At 50.5% G+C, this 16,990-nt stretch overlaps 1 protein-coding gene across 2 annotated transcripts in view; it reads left to right on the top strand.

Annotated features, from left to right (window-relative positions):
* Positions 1-14,556: 14,556 nt before the first annotated feature.
* The window catches only part of LBH (LBH regulator of WNT signaling pathway), a 28,053-nt gene continuing 25,619 nt past the window's right edge, over positions 14,557-16,990 (top strand). Inside the window, exon 1 of one of the 2 annotated variants that reach the window (XM_030799811.1) lies at positions 14,557-14,861. In XM_030799811.1, coding sequence (XP_030655671.1) covers positions 14,836-14,861 — 26 coding nt within the window. In that variant the 5' untranslated portion in view covers positions 14,557-14,835. Of the gene's footprint in view, positions 14,862-15,254; positions 16,231-16,990 lie in introns of those variants that run through there. The other variant, XM_003262694.3, reaches the window with a different exon arrangement.

Genomic DNA, 16,990 nt, shown 5'->3' with positions numbered 1-16,990 from the left:
GAGCCAGTGCACAAAAGCTTTGGCCAACATGGCAGCCCAGAGACAAAGCTTCTGTCCTCCCCAGTCCCTGAGCAAGCATGACACCCCCAGGCAACCCTAGGAGGATGGGAGGATGAGAGGGAGATGAGTGCTGTCAGCCACTGAGGTTTGGGGGTTGTTTGTTACTACAAGTCTACCCTGGAGAATAGAGCTGGAAAATGGGTCCACTCCTATTCACTGTATCAATCTCTGATTTTATCTACATGTTGAAATATTATCAAAAAAATTTGTAATACTTTTAAATTGGACTGGCTTTCTATTTCTTCGTTCACGAAAATTCTCTGTACTGGCCTGCGCAAGGCCCCTCTCTTAATTTATTAACTTTTGTGTTTTCAGAAAGTGCCTCTGACTTGAGATGGAAGCAATGTGGAACTGGAGGAGCCTCCTGGTAAAAAGGATGAATGGCGGAAATCATTGATTAAGCCCAGATTTCTGGGTGAGCCCAGATTTCCTCCAGTGCTGTCTGCTAGCATTTCCCATTAATTTGGGGGAGCCAGAAACCCAATGAGAAAATCTTAGCTTTTCTCCAGAGAAATGTAAGCAAGAATTTTGATGAATGCAACTGTCGTTGATTCTTTGTATGGCTTTTAGAAAGATCACTTCACCCTTTTTCCCACTTCTCTGCAGTTCACCTCTGGGAGAAATGTCAAGAAAACTTTCCCACACCTCCTGGCTTCCAGGTTCCTTTTTAGGGCTGCCTGCAAGGCCCACAGGGAATAAAAGCCCCAGCAGGAGGTGGAGGAGGGGCAGCACGGTGGGAGAAGGAAGAGAAACTCTGTTCTTGGCCAGTTGTGCTCCGTACTGTGCAGACACACAGGCAGCGCCTGGAAGTCACCGAGAAATGCAATGCCTTTGAGAAGTTCCGTGGAAAGAATGACATCATGACCAGTCACTCCCCCACCCCACCTTTTTTCCAGTGGGAGTGAGAAATAAATAGACTGACACATTTTCCAGTCAGGGAGCCATTCTGGACAGCAAGTTTACCTTGGCACAGGAGCTCAGGTGGGGCTGTGAGAAACCTTATCTGTGCTTGCCTGGTAAACAAGGAGCCTGCAATCTCCCCGGAGTCTTGGCCACTGAGAAGGTGACTGCGGGAGGCAGGTGAGCAGAGCAGGTGAGCAAGGTGAGCCTCGGGCCCAGGAGCACGCCGTGTTAGGTAAATATTGCCTTAACTTGATTGATGGACTCAACTAACTGTCTGTTTGCTGCCAAGGGAAATGCCATCACCGCCAAGTTCAAAGGTAAAATTCCTGTCCCTTAAATCAAGGGTCCTCAAACCGTAATGCGTTACTAGGTCACCTGGGAAATGCCATTAAAATGCAGGTTCTGATTCGGCAGGTTGGGATGGCTGAGAAAATTGCCTTTCTAACAAGCGGCTGGTGATGCCGAGGGTGCTGGTCTGTGGACCACTCCCTGAATTTGCAAAGTCTTAATGCTCAGATGACTGTATGCATTTTACACAGTCAAAATAGTTACTGATTAAGGAGCACTGATGCAGGCTGCAGGTGCTGTACCAGATGTTTGCTATCATCTCTTGTAACTCTTCACACCAACTCTGCAAGGTGGGTGTTATTATCCCCGCCCCCTCCTTGGCTGGCAAGGAAATTGAAGCTAAGAGAGGTTAATTCATGCATTATATGTGTAATTTCCAAAAGATTTCATTGCTACCTTCCCTCCTTTCACAGTGATCTGAAATAACCCAAAGACAAAAGATAATAAACGCCTGTGGTAGAGACGGGCGTTGTCTGCTTGTGGTGATCGGCCCTCTTGGCACCTGGAAATGAGTAATTTCGTCCGTACATTGTTAGGGCCAAGCTCAGGAATTCAGAAATCCTGGTTATCTACGTTTGGCCTAGGAGGTCCTCTCTTCAAAAGAGAGAGTAGCTCCAAAAGGTGGACGAGACTGGTTTTCAGATCCCTCTGGTGCTCATGTGTTCGCCCCTAGGACACGCAGTTGGAGAAAGTTCTTAATACCAGGAGGAGTTGCTTTGATGTGTCAGCTTGGAAAGAATGCCTCCTAAGGGCCATTCAGGACTCCAGGAGAACAACAAAAACAAAAAAGCCCCAGCTCATAGAAACATCAAAGTGAAGGCATATATAACCAGACTGACCCACCTGGAGGTATTTAAATACCTTGAAGAACTGTGGTGTGTCCTTGCAAAACCCAGGCAGCTTTCAGGTAGAAACTTGAGTCATGTCTGGATCACAAGGAGTGAGGTGGTCTGACTGGCTGTCCCTGGCCACTCATTATAATCAGGAAAAAGTGAGGACAATGTGAGACTCTCCCTTGGAGAGTCTGAAGACTTGGAAGACCGGAATTTTGGTGACCACTCAACAAGTCAGGCTGCTCCAGGGCCCCATTAACATTGCAACCTCATTCCTAGTGGTGCCAAGATGCAGCCATGATTTGTACTGCAGCGTGGGGAGGCCAGATTTGGGCCCTCCTGGAAGTCCACAGCAACTCCATCCCTGGGAAGTTGTTGCACAGAAGAAAATACAGCGCCACGTCCCAAGACAAACTGAAGGCCTCCAAAGAAGACAGATGTAATTTTGTTCTTTACATTTTACATCTTTACAGAAAGTATTCGAGTTTACAAAAACCACATAAAATAGAACAAAGTTTAAAAAATAGAATATAGAGGGAAAGGAAAAATAATAGATAACAGAGGACAAAGCCCAGTATGGCTGCTACCTTATTGCTGTAAGGTCCTGTACACTTTCAAATCAAGCTCTGACTTCCCAAACCACAGAGCAAAAGTTTAAGAAATGCACGTATAGCACTGCACCCATGATAAGAAAAACCAGGCAGCTGCTGCAGAGAAGCACATCTATTCCCAATGCTGAGGCTCCCCTTGGGGCCTCATGAGAAAGAATTGGAAGACACAATGGAAGGCCACCAAGAGCATCCCCAACAACAGCCCTACCGTACACCATAGGGAGTTCCTGGGATGGAGTTTCCTGGGATAGTTCCTATGATATCCCAGTGCAGGCTACTGGCCATGCCAATGCCTGGTCCAGCGAGAACGATTATGGGAGACTCCAGAATGACCTCTGCTGAGCTGGCTTACTCCTAGGACAAAAATCAGAGGAAAGAAACTGCTTTGGGCATCTGAGGGGCCCTGCTTCTCCGGGAATCTGAATTCGGGCCTCTCCCCAGGTCTTGTGCCAGCTTTGCTCTTTGCTTTGGGAGGGGAGTCCCTAGGGTTTCCAGCAAAGCTGCAGTCACTGAAGACAGAGGCACAGCACATATAGCCCATGCACAGGCCAGGGCCATGGTCTTCCCATCGCGACCTCTGGCCACAGAGTAGTCTCCTGTCAAGCAGAGGCCGAGGAGAAAGAGGGACTAAGTGCTGGTCCTGGGTTCACCAGTCACTGACTGTGGGAACTTGGGAAAGCCAACTCCCCTCTGTGGGCCTTAGTTCTGTTGCCTGCAAAGTGGAGCAGATGAGCTAGCATCTGATCTGTCCTTTTCCCGAGGATTCTCCTAGCTGCAGAGCTCTTCAGTGCATGGCAAGCTGAAGAGAGGCAATGAAGCAGGGCTGGAAGCGTTGGGGTCTGTGGAAGACATGAAATGTGCCACCCAGATCCCCCTTCTATGGAGGGCCTGCTGCCCAGCTGCAGGTATGGAACCAGCAGTCTGCCTCCAGCTGTTTGTTCCTTCAAAGTCTGCCATGGCTGCAGAGAGCTGCCTCCCCCAAGATCATGCCCTCCCAGGATAGCCCATGCTGTGGATTGAGTGCAGCAGGGAATAAAGGCCCAGGCACTTTGTCCCTGTGCAGATCACTCTGACAGGTAATATTAGCTCCAAAGCTCCTCACAGAATAGGCCAAGATTTGTTGAACTTGCATTTCAGTTAGACTTCCAAGCATGTGGAAGCGTCTTTCTGCTGTCATTGCTTGTCCTGGCTTTTGCTCAGACTCACACAGGACTTACACCTTCTTTTTCTACCCAAGCCCGCTTCTTCCTTCTTTGCACCAGTGTTGGTTCCAAAACCTGTCTTGGCATCTGCTTCTGAAGAACCCAATCTGCAACACAGGCCAAGCACCCAAGCACAAACACTTGCCTGGCCTATGACCTTTGGAACAAACACCTGAGACACCATGGACCCAAGAGCTAGAGAAACAACCAGCATGGATGGTCTGACAGCACTGCTGGCCACAGCTTTTACTCAGTGGCCGTTCATCACATGGCAAAGGGACATGACCTTCTTCTCCCCAAACAGCCCCTTCTTGACTTTGTTTTTCCAGCAGATGATTCCAGTTTTCCAGCCACCCAAGCTCAAGATCTCCAAGCCTCTCCCAAGTTCCTTTCCCTTCTGCTCCTACATCCGAACAGTTACTAAGTTTTGGAGCTCTATCTTTGCATACACCACCTCCCTCATGGGCTACTGCAGCAACCCCATGAGGACCCCTCCCTCCTTACTATAAGATGCTCACCCCTGGTGCGGGTCCTGTCACTGTGATTCCCGCTGGCGCTCCCCACCATATGGGTCACTGCTCTGTGGAAGGAAGGAATGACATATTGGAGTCACACGTGTTTCCCTGAAGTCACTGGGAGGTGTTCGTTGCTGCTTGTTAGAAATATCCAAACACAAACAAAAGGTGGGAAAACAATGTGAATCGGATGAGAAGTTTCTGCTTCTCTTTGGATTGAGGTCAGTGTTATTTCCCTAGCGTAGACCCAGAAAACAGAGCACTTGTTCAACTGAGGAGGCGCCCCTGGCATGTAAGTGAATGTGCTCGTGTGGACATGTGGAGGTCTCAAGAACAAAAGAAGAGCTGGGCAACTTGCTGGCACTTGATACCCAGGTGTTCCTTAATGTTCCTGTTGAACAAATAGCTGTAAAATGCTGAAGGAAATGCCCGCTTCCCTATGTACAGAAGGCAGGCTGCGAAGGTGGGGCACCATACATTCTAGTCCAAAGAGGACTAGTATAACCTCCCCATTAGGCCACACAAATGCCACAGCTGTGTGCGTGTAGCCAAGGTGTCAGCAAGGTAAGACCCCACACAAATACTCCAAAATGTGCTGGAAAGAGGGAGGGATGGAATATCAACCATTCTATTTGGCATCATTCTCTGCTAAGATAACAGGCTTGGCCTCTCTTTTTCAGTAAGCAATAAAGGGCTTTGCTGCCTTTGCTATGTTTTCCTGTTAACCAGCAACAAAATGAAATCATCAATTTGGGTTTCCCTATCCTTCCTTTTTAGTGTTCTTCAAGTAGGCCCAGTAGAGGATCATTTACTGCTGCACTTTTGTGTCAAGGAAGCTGAGTGCTTGTCACGGTTGCACAACACTTTCTGCACCATAAGCGGAGGGCAGGAAATATCAGGCCCATTTTACAGAGAAGCAAACTGGGCCCCAATAAGTGAAAGGAACTGGTGGTTCTCTTGTTAAGAATGCCTGCAGCATCGTATCTGGTGTGTAATCCATTTACTTTCTTCTTTTTAAATGGAGAAATTACTAAGCATTGTGGAGGCTTAGGGTCCTGGAGGTGAAGGTAATAAAATGAGACTAACGCTGGTGAGTGTGTATGAAGGGGCCCTCTCTAGGGTGGAAGTGGAAGCCAAGTGGGTCAACGCTTTTATTGGTACAACCTGCAACCATCCCAGATAAAATAATCAGGTGGCTAGGAGTGGGGAAGGTCCCCCCTACTCATGGGAAGACTCAAACACACAGAACATTCTAGCTTTTTGCAGTAATAATATCATGGACATTAAAGAAGAAGATCAGAAAACAGCTTCAGGTGCATCACCTTCTGTCTTTCTGGTGTTCCTTTCTAAGAGAAGGCCTGGATGAGAATGAACAAGAAAGCCAGGCACTCACTCAGGAGAGTGCAAAGCAAAGTTCCTACCTGGCTGTGCCTCTGAATTCACCCACCCAGGGCCCTTGGTGAGGGTGGGAGGTGTGGTGGCCAGTTGCCCCGCCATCTTCAGTAGCTGGGGGCAGTAGGGCCACTGGCTCTGCCTGAGGCCAAAACATGCCACACTGGCTGCTCACTGGGCTCTGAAACCCTGCATGTAAGCTACCCCTGAGGCCTCACCAAGCATGTGGAAAGGTCTTTCTGCTGTCATTACTTGTCCTGGCTTTTGCTCAGACTCACACAGGACTTACACCCCTGGGCAGGGGCGCTGAGTGCCCGGGGTCCCCTTAGTCTAAAGCTCTGTCCCTTGGAAGGAAGGAAGGAAGGAAGGAAGGAAGGAAGGAAGGAAGGAAGGAAGGAAGTATGCCCAGATCTTTTTCCCTTTTCCAAGTTAAACAGCTCAAGTGCTATGATCACATTAGATCTAGGGATAAGAATTCCAATCAGATCCCTCCAGAAGGACTGTGATGGACAAGGAAAGTCACCTCATAGTGTGCCCACTGGATGCACCCACCCCAGCCCTTCCAGGTGGTTCCCCCTTTCTCTCTCTCATCATGACATGGTTTCCCCTCGGGCTTCTACCAACAACCATCAATTTGCCTCCAGGACCAGAGACTTTCCTGTCACCCACTCACCCTGTCTGCAGTGCCACTGTGAAACTGAGGCCTTTGAGGTGCTGCCTGCATGTCATTCTCACAATAGTGTGAATTCATTTGTCAGATCAAGTTCTCTTGCCTGGCAGCTGCCTTGGCTTAGAGAGCTGCAGGATGGAAGTTTCAGTGGAAAAGCAAAGAGTGGTTTTGGAGCTTGAGAGGCTGTTACGAAAGGAGTGTGGGGCTTCCTGAGTTCAGTGGGTGCCTGGGGCGCATTGAAGAGAAGTGTGAAACAAGAGGGGTTAGAAAGGGGAAGTCTCAAAAGACAAATTTCACATACATGAAATTTGACCTACTTAACACTTCTGCTGAGGCCCCACCTGGCTGGAAAAGAAACTCTGATATTAGCTCGAATAACTTAGAGGTGAAGGAACCTGGATTGATTTGGCTAATGGAAGTAACAGACTTTTCTTTCTGCTAGAAATTGTGTGCACAGTCCCTTCCGCAGAGCATGAGGCCTTTTACTCACAAATAGTTATTCCCTTCAGCATATAGACTTGGAGTCACGGGAGTGCCTCTCCCAAGGTCTAGAATAGATACTGCTGCTGCCCACCCCTAGTTCCTGGGACACACCTGGCCCATCCTGACCCCTACACCTTTGCTGATGTTGTTCTGCTGGCAGGATCGCCCTTCTCTAGCTTCTCCCCATCCTTTGAGGCCAGCTCAGTTGCCATCCCTTCCCTTTAGCTATTCCTGCTTCCATTCTTTCCACAGATATTCCCTGAGTGCCTGCTAGATTCCAGGCACTCTTCTGGTGGTGGTGACACAGTAATACACAAAACAGACTCACTCCTTGCCCTTGAGAGCTTCTCTTCTGCCAGTCAGCACCCCTCTCCCAGTACCTTTGCCCAGGACTGAACTAATCATATCCCCTCCCATGCTCACATGAGTCTACTGCAGCAGTTATTGTATGATATTAGAGGGAGTGGCATCTAGGTTCCCAGGCACCCCAGTGCCCAACACCTTGCCAACACCAGAGGCAGACTCTCATTTCTTTAAAAAAGAAACTCAGGGGTAGCAATTTGCAAAGGAAGGGCAGAGGCTAGAAGACTTACCTGCAAAATGCACTTGCTAGCATGTGTGACAGTTCTACTTAGTTTTGTTATTTATTTATTTATTTATTTTTGAGACAGAGTTTTGCTCCATTGCCCAGGCTGGAGTGCAATGGTGTGACCTCAGCTCACGGCAACCTCTGCCTCCTGGGTTCAAACGATTCTCCCTGCCTCAGCCTCCCAGAGTAGCTGGGATTACAGGCACCCAACACCACGCCCGGCTAAGTTTTGTATTTTTAGTAGAGATGGGGTTTCACCATGTTGGCCAGGCTGATCTCGAACTCCTGACCTCAGGTGATCCGCCCACCTCTGCCTCCCAAAGTGCTGGGATTACAGGCGTGAGCCACCGCTCCCGGCCTTAGTTTTGTGATTCTTTGAGGGGATCACTAGTGCAGTTTAGGGAATTTGTCTTACAGCTGCAGTGACCTTGCAGGCATACTACCATCACACAGACTGTGGTTATCTGGGATGGTTACAGGGAGTTATGGAGACAGGAGAAAACTAAATATCTCCTGAACCGATTCCTTGGAAATGCCAGCACCTGTCTGGCACACAGTGGGTGCTAATGCCTGTTAGAATTGTTGTTGAGAGGGCAGGAGGGTGTAACATGGACGCAGCTATCTGATCCTGAGGCTGGGCGCCATGTGGGTGTGAAGTACACCAGGGGCTCCAGCCAGCAAGTGCTAGCTCGGGTTACAGTTAGGGAGCTGGCAGAGTGTTCAGGAGGAGCTGCTGTGTGGTGCATAACACACAGCTCGCTCCTCCAAGGAAGAGCAACAACACAGCTGCCCCTGGAGGAAGCTAGCAGACATCCTGTGTACTTGAAAAGAAAACTGAAAGTGATTTTCTTCACAAGAAACAGTTGTGTTTCCCTCTTTTTTCATAAATCCTCCTCCCTCCCCCGCCGCCCCAGGTATGATGGAGTTTCTCTGGTCCAGAGTTGTGGGTAAAATAGCGGGAGGCGTGGACAGAGTGGTATGAAGGGAGTTTGTGCTGGGCTGTGGTCTGTGCTGTTTGTCTAATTCAGGGAAGGTATCAGGCTACCCCAAGGAGGACTCTGCTATACGATCTGCATCCTGGTGATAGTAACCTCTCTTTTCTGGCTGTTGAAGCGCATTCCTGTGCGGATGTGGAAAGACAGAAAGCAAGATACAGCCAGGGCTAGGACAGGAATGTGAGTATTTCCTTAATTGGACATGAGAGCCTTGAACTGATTCCAGTTGGAGTGTTTTCTTTTAGGGCCTGGACCCTAAAGATTTCATACCGTTTTCTTTGTCAGAAAAATCCCTTTGGTTCAAAGGCCCCTTGATAGAAATAAAGAAAAAGCCAGGGCTGAAGTTCTTTGATATGTGGGAAGGCAAGAGTTTATGAGCTGCCAGATCTCAGGCTTCTTTTGGGGGCAATGAGAGGATTCTGGACTGAAAGATGAAGGCGCCTCCTGCGCTGCCACACGGAAAGAGGGGCCACTGGCTTTAGGGTGGGCTGCAGAGCCCCGATGGTATGGTAAGGACATAAAGCACTTTTCTCTTGACCCTTTATAGAAGCAACTTATCTCAGCCTTACTAGACCCTGACGCCTAAAAGAGAGACTTCCATTGCCTGCTTTTATTGCTTTCCATGTCTGAGACCCAGAGAGGTCAACCCACTTGCCTGAGGACTTACAGCAAAGTGAGTCAAAGGCTGGAGGATTTTGTCTGGTGGGTTCGGGTTGCTTTGTGTTGTTGACTGCTAATTCACTGATGACCAAGATAGGAGGTTCACACTCTCGGGCCTCATTCATTCTCTGCGTGGCCAGTACCCAGCTGGGCACTTCCTGGGAGGCACCAAAGACAGAAGAACTCATGGCGGTGAGAGAAGATGCTTGGACTCTGTGACCGCAAGAGCGGCCACCAGGCAGAGAGCCACTGCTTGCCTCTAACATCTGCTCCCTCAAAGCTAGACATGTCAGTCGAGGGACTCCAGGAGGAAAATGGGGCAGTTTGTGATGGCAATGACTTAAAAAACTGAAGCAGATGAAATCAGCTCTGCTAAACCCCCTCTTTTTCTCAAATACCTTAAAAACAAGCCCTACGTCTGCTCAGTGCTTTCCAATTTACCAAGTGTTTTCATAACATTATCTCATTTCATTCTCACTTCAACCCACACACATTCTTGCCTTTTAGATTTCTTATGTACGCAAATGAGTTTCACCGAAAAATTGGCTAGAAACTTCCCTTCTCCTACTCACTTTTTTTTTTTTTTAACCCCAAGCCTTTGACTGATATCTTTAAGAAGCTCCCAGATTCCCAGGGTGAGAAAGCTGTTTATCCTGCCAGCCCTGCCATCCTGGATGGATCCCAGTGGTCCTGGTCTTTGCTATTGGAACTAGCGGTTTTGTATTTGGTTCACAATGTAGCTGTGAAAACAAACAAAACCACAGAGGCATGGTAAGTGTGGTATGGCAAGGAAATCATCAGCTCTGGAAACAGCAAGCCTCAGAGTCACATTTTGGGTTTTTTTTTTGTTTTTTTTTTTAGATGGAATCTCACTCTGTCCCCCAGGCTGGAATATAGTGGCATGATCTCGGCTCACTGCAACCTCCTGGGTTCAAGCGATTCTCCTGCCTCTCAGCCTCCCAAGTAGTTGGGGTTACAGGCGCCCACCACAACACCCGGCTAATTTCTGTATTTTTAGTAGAGGTGGCGTTTTACCATGTTGGCCAGGCTGGTCTCGAACTCCTGACCTCAAGTGATCTGCCCACCTAGGCCTCCCAAACTGCTGGGATTATAGGCATGAGCCACCACCCCTTGCCCAGAGTCACATTTTGGTTCAGCCATTTGAGAGCCATGTGGCCATGGCCAAGGTAGTTAACTTCTCAGAGCTTCTGTTTCTTCGTCTATGAAGTGGGGGCAATACTGCCTCTGTCTAAGATTGTTGTCAGGCATAAGTGTAGTAAGAAATACCAGGGTACCTCAGCAAGTATTGCCCCTTCCCTTCTCCTATTTTCCTCCCCAAGGTCAAATAGCTATTTTGTAAAGTCCCTTATTAGTAACCAAAATACCAGCTTCACCATCATTAGGCAAAATAAATGCAATACTGTCTTTTTGCAGGCCAGAGGGAGATAAGAAGTGGGAATGTGTTGCTTAATGATCTTTTTCTTTGAGACAGGGTCTTGCTCTGTTGCCCAGGCTGGAGTGCAGTGATGTGATCATGGCTCACTACAACCTCCACCTCCCGGGGCTCAAGCGATCCTCCCACCTCAGCCTCCTGAGAAGCTGGGACTACAAGTGTGCACTGCCATGCCGGGCTAATTTTTTAGTTTTTGTAGAGACAGTGTTTCACCATGTTGCCCAGGCTGGTCTCAAACTCCTGAGCTCAAGCAATCCTTCTGCCTCAGCCCCTTGAAGTGCTGGGATTACAGGTATGAGCCACTGCACCTGGCTGCTAAATGAATTTATATGGAGACTTTTTTTTTTAACTAGCTGAATGAACTCGCTACCTGTCCTGCATACACAGCATCCTCGCAGCTGAGATAACCCTAATAAGATGTTAAGTTCATTACCTTTATTTTTTTTTTAATTTGTATTTTAGGTAGGCAAGAGAAGGTGCTGGCAAAATGGATGTATGTAATGTCAGAAAGCAAGGCAATTCTGATTACACCTGGATTTCTATTGAAGCAGAATTGCAGTTCAACTCTTTAGTCTCCAAAGACAAAGACGGGAGAAGGGAGGGAGTGCAGAGGGCTCTGACTGGGTAATTAGTTCACCGATCTGCATCTAGTAGATGTTCAATAAATGTTGGTGATGCACTGTGGTGGTTTACAGAGTCCAGACGTTGTGTTTGACCTTTGCTGCTGACTTCTTGGCAAACGCAGTGCAAGAAGCAGTGTTAAAGTGGAAAGAACATCTGACCAGTGGTCTGAAGACCTGCATTAGTTTCCATCTATACCACTTAATAGCCTGGCGACCTTGGACATGCCATTTAATCTCTTAGGTGTCTTCTCACCTGTAAAACGAGGAGACTGGGACAAGCTGATTTGGAAGGGCTCATTCAGCTCTAAGGTTCTGGGGCTCTAAGTAACTTCATTCGCTTGTGTTTCTGTTTCTTCATTTATTCAGAGGCAGTAGGGACAGAAACCTATCTCATAGGGTATTGGGAAGAAATGGTCAGTGTGCATGTGGAAATACTCAGTATCTTTAGAGATATGAAGGAAAGGCAGTCAGCCAGAGCTATGTTAACAGAAGGGGAAGCTGAGTATGCCTACAACCTCTGAGTTCCAGACCCAGCTCAACCACTTTCTGACTGTGTGATCTTTGGCAAGCCTCCTAATTTATTTCGGCCTCAGTTTACTTATCTGTGAACTCAGGATCATAAGTTGTGCTATGTTAACCTTATCACATTCTTTTGAAAGCCAAGATAATGAAATGCTTCAAAAACAAACAAACAAACAAACAAATAAACCTGCAAGGCATCATATAGACTAGCATAATTGAGAAACGGCATGCTAGTTATGGTTGCATCAAAGCTTAGCACCATGCCTCCCATATTTTATTTTATTTTTTATTTTATTTTTTGAGACAGAGTTTCACTTTTGTCGCCCAGACTGGAGTGCACAATTTCGACTTACTGCAACCTCTGCCTCCCAGGTTCAAGCGATTCTCCTGCCTCCGACTCCCAAGTAGCTGGGATTATAGGCACCCGCCACCATGCCCAGCTAATTTTTGTATTTTTAGTAGAGACGGGGTTTTGCCATGTTGGCCAGATTGGTCTCTAACTCCTGACCTCAAGTGATCCACCTGCCTCGGCCTCCCAAAGTGCTGGGATTACCAGGCATGAGCCACCGCGCCCGGCCACCTCCCATATTTTCAAATGAATGGATGTGTCACTGTGATTCCAGAGGAGAAACAGAAAATGCAGACTGGGGATCACAACCCCAGGCTTATTTCTACTTTAACTTACTGACAGAGATGAACTTTAGCTAAAATGGGCATTAATAAGTTTCCCAAAGAGTAGGCCTCAGGTAATTCCCTCAATGCACTCCAGTGTAGAGGATTTTTCCAGAGGCCAGATAACAGTTGGTGGAGGCCTTACTCCCCACCCTCTTCTCCAAAATGAGGCCATTTTGACAGATATTTGGGAAAATGGGGAGGGGGGGGAAATAGCTTTCTGAGTTTTGAAAGCTTCGCATGGCAATAATCACAAACACATAAAGTGTGTCTGTTATGTGTAAAAGTGGCATGACAGTCTTTGATCCCAGCCTCACCAGAGATTGCTACTGGGAAGAAATGGCAGAAGGCTTCATCCTGCCCACCCGGGGTCTAGCCCAGTCATTTTCCTCTGAGTGCCTGGAAGTCTCAGCCTGGAAACTAGCTCTCCAAGCATTGGCGTCTCCTGTGGCTGCCTAGATGACAATGTGTCATACCTGGCTAGTGACACTGAGAAGCTTCCCCACCCTCTGTACAGGACATCAACAATAACCCCACCCCGGCAGCATCTCCCGTTTAGCCCCTCCATCAGGCATTACCCCCAGAGGGGGAGAATGCGTTTAGCTTGGGAGGTGGGGGAATTTCTCTGGCTGGAGGGGGCAGTCAGTGGCTTGTCATGAAGCTGTGTTTTCATAGGAAGCACACTATTTTAACTCAGATTGTACATATAAGCATAAAAGTGATTGAAAATAGCCCAGTTGTTTTTAAATAAATTATTCTCATCAATTCTTGTAATTTTTGTTTGGGCTGGTTTTGCGGGGGCTGATGAAAATTATGAGGGTCTTCTCTCACGGCTTCCTTCAGGGTCCTACCTCTGTCGAACCTTCACCATTAATTCTGTCATCCTTTTGCCTGAGATAAGCTATGCGTTTCCACTTTAAAGCACATATATACGGAATCAGTACACTCACTGCCTTTCTTTTAAAGAGCTGATTAACTTCAAAGCCAATTTAATTTTGCATAGTTTTTTATCTCCCCGCGCCCCCTTTCCTCAGCCCCTATACACAGGTAGGTCAGGGTTATAAAGCCATTTTACAGGCGTAATTGAAGCGGAGGCCACAGAGGGGCAGCGCTGGGTCCCGAGCGAGACTCCCATCATGTGGCTCTGGGGGGCTGCGCAGCTTTGACTGCCTGGACAGACGCCCGGAGCTGCAATTCCTGGGCAGTGTGGTAGGCGTTCGGCTAAAGCTCTTTGTTTCTGCTGTCATGAGCGACTCCTCGGAGAAGACGTGGGAGTCAGGGACCGGGGGCGGCGTGCACACCGCCCGCCCACACCCCCTGCCCCCGCTGCCGACCGTACGTATGTGTGTGTGTGTGTGTGTCTCCAATGGAAAAATCCTACCCAGGACGACACCACATCCTTGCTCCCACAAATAAAACCTTCCACGGAACTCAGGGCTGCAGACCAGCCCTTCGCAAGCCAACGCGCCCCGTGGGCTCTCGGTCCCCCGGCTCCGCGTCTCTCCCACCTTCCCACCGCTTCTTCTTTAACCATGCTCTTGTTTCCCCCTCGCTGATCGCAAGGCTGCGGGCGAGGATTCCAGAGACAGGCCTAGTCTGGGGAACAAACGCTTCAGAGGGGTCCCGAGGTGCGGGCTGGGGACAGCCAGTGGGTGGGAAGGAGGGCGCTGACGCCGGGCGGCTGGGGTGGAGGAGTGGCGGGCGCCCTACCCCGGCGCAGAGCAGCCGCCGAGCGGTCACGTCTGGAGCGGCCCCTGCGCCCTCCTCGCGCCCACCTCCGCCGCGCTGGAGTTCGGGGTGTGCGCGGAGGGGGCTGTGAGCGGGAAGCGGCGCGGGCGCGGAGTCCGGGCGGGTGCGAGTGAGTGCGTGTGCGCGTGGGAGAGCGGCGGGAGGGGGCCGGGCTCACAGCCGCAGCGAACCACGGCCCCGGGAGCAGAGCCGAGCGCGCCCCCGAGCCGCCGCCCGCCGGAGCTGCGAGCGCTGAAGCCATTCATGATTTTGGTGACGTTATTCCAGGAGTGGGCAAGGGAGGGCGGGGCCTCTCGGGGCCAAGCCCCGCCCCCGCCCCTATAAATACGGCTTCCCGGGCTCTTTGTGGGGCCGAGAGCTCAGTGGAGAGCGGGGAGTTGTGCCCGCCTTGCCGACGTCGCTGGCCGTGGGGCTGTCCTGGGAAGGCGGACGGCGAGCGCCCGGTGCCCGCACTCCGCCGCCTGCCGTGCCTGTCTGCGCCCGTGTCATCCTCACTCGGGACGCAGGGACCGTTTTTAAATCATAGGGGCGTGTGTCAGCCTGCCCTAGGACTTCATGTCTATATATTTCCCCATTCACTGGTGAGTACCCTGCGCCTGCGGCGGGCGTCCGTCTCGCGGCGGTGGCTGCAGGCCCGGGCGCCTGCTTCGTGCCGGCTCCGGGTGCGAGGGCAGCCGGCGGCGCGGACGCTCAGCGCTAACCCGCAGCCCGAGCCCGTGCAGGAGTCAACGTCAAGGTTGCAAAGGTGGGGGTGGGGGGAGGGGGTGCTGAGAACATCCAGACAAAGGACGTGAACTCGGAGCCCTCACCTAAGTGACGGCCGGAGGGTTTGTATTGGTTGGCGGGGGAGCCAAGGGTCACGTGTGAATCCCCCCCCAATGAAACCCCTCTATGCGGAGAGCTGCAGGAGGCGCGCGCCCCACTTGGCGCAGGGGGGCTCCTGCTCTTCCCGGGCCCCTCCTCTTTTTCTTTCTGTTTGCATGCAAGTCTCAACGTCGAGGCCGGCTGCAGCGGGGCTGAACTGGTGCGGCCTCAGGGTTTGCAGAGCTCCGGGGGGTGGGGGACGGGAAACGCTCTCCCCACACGTAACCCCACTAAAGCCACAAGCAGCAGGGCACACGCTGCAGCCTCTCAACCCCTGCCCTCTCCATCGCCCCTAAAAACCGACGCACATTGGTGGGGGCCGGGACTGGGAGGAGCCGCCTTCGCGGTGCTGAAGGGGAAGGAGCCCCGGCTGGGCGCGGGGCGTCGGAGGTTTGCCCCGGACTGGGGATCGGAGCCGGGAGGGATGCAGAGAGAGGCAGGCCCCTGACTGCTGGGACTTCCTTGCCGGCGGTTTCTTCCTTCCTGCGCTGGGTTAGAGGAGAAGCGGCCGGGGGCGAGCGCTGGCAGCCCCGGAGCGCGCTCTCAGGTGCGGACGTGGGGAGCTCGGCCCCGGGTCTCCGGCAGGCGCTGAGCGAAGGCAAAACCGACGCAAGCCTCGGCGGGGTCCGGCCTGGCCCAGGAAGCGGAAAGTTCATGCTTCTCGTTCAACTTTTCGGGTCGGCGCCACAGCCCCGAGCGAGGAAGAGCCGCCCCTACGTCAGACTGTTCGCCCTGCGCGCGCTGTTCTGCCTCCTTTCTTTGGAGGTCGCCAGCAGCCTTTCCAGGACCTGGGAGGAAACTGACTTTGCAGGGCCCAGCTCCCGAACCTAAACTTGCCCCAAAGCCCCGCATCTTCTCTTAGTCTCCCTGCCCCCATCCATCCCAGCCTGGCAGTGTTTAGAGAGGGGACTGAACTTCCCTCTGTCAACAGTTCAAGTTCCCCCACCCCGAGGCTTGTGTACCCTTCTTGTGGGTGCCCTTCCCTTGCCTCTCCCGTCGTGTGTGAGCAGCTAGGTGCCTTATTATAGGTGAAGCTTTGAAGGCTGTTGGAGGCTTTGTGCCTTTGGCTGCTCAAAATTTGCCAAGGTGGGTGTTTGGGCCCATTAGGAGTATTATGAGAAATTAAGGCTTAAGATTATTTCATCGATTAGCACTTTGTAGCTTGCAATGCTTTTGTGCAGACATTAGCCCTTAACCTAACTGTGAGGTATGCACTATTAGCATCAGAGTAACAGACAAACAGGACACTTGTGGCTCAGAGAAGTTACAGGACTTGTTCAAGATCACACAGCTCTTGAGGGGCAGAGCCTAGAACCTACTGCTTCTGTTTCTAAATCCAGTGTCATTTCTTATCTATGTAGTAACCATACAATTGAAGAGGAATCTGGTACCCCTGTTTCCTTAGATATCGTCCCTCAAAAGCCTTCCCCACATTTTTGTTGTAAACCATGTGCACAGGCACGATGGTGGAAAGCACTGGGTGCTGTGTAGCAGGTACCTGGATTTGGTGCTTATGTTCAGCATTATGTGCACGGGATCCTGTATGTGCCCAGAGCTTGTGCAAGGATAACGGAATATTAGTATCCTGCTTAGAGAGTACAAGGCACTTTCACATGTCAGCCATTGGTGGGCCAGCTTGGCCCCTCTGGAAATTTCCTTTGCAATCAGAGTCGGGTATCCTTAAGGCTTTTAATCCAGGGGATGTTTTTCAAGCTGTGAGCATGCAGCTGCTGTGTCTGGGGCTAGAGAAAGGGGTTGGATGGCAGATGTGAAACTTGCAGAAAAGCTGACCCCTTGGGGCTTTAAGTGGAACATTTTGCCAAAAGGAGCACCAGAGAGACAGAAA

This window comes from Nomascus leucogenys, chromosome 19 (assembly GCF_006542625.1).
Source record: "Nomascus leucogenys isolate Asia chromosome 19, Asia_NLE_v1, whole genome shotgun sequence".
Taxonomy (NCBI): domain Eukaryota; kingdom Metazoa; phylum Chordata; class Mammalia; order Primates; family Hylobatidae; genus Nomascus; species Nomascus leucogenys.
The sequence above is the reverse complement of the archived record's forward strand: the minus strand, read 5'-3'. Positions and strand labels throughout refer to the sequence as shown.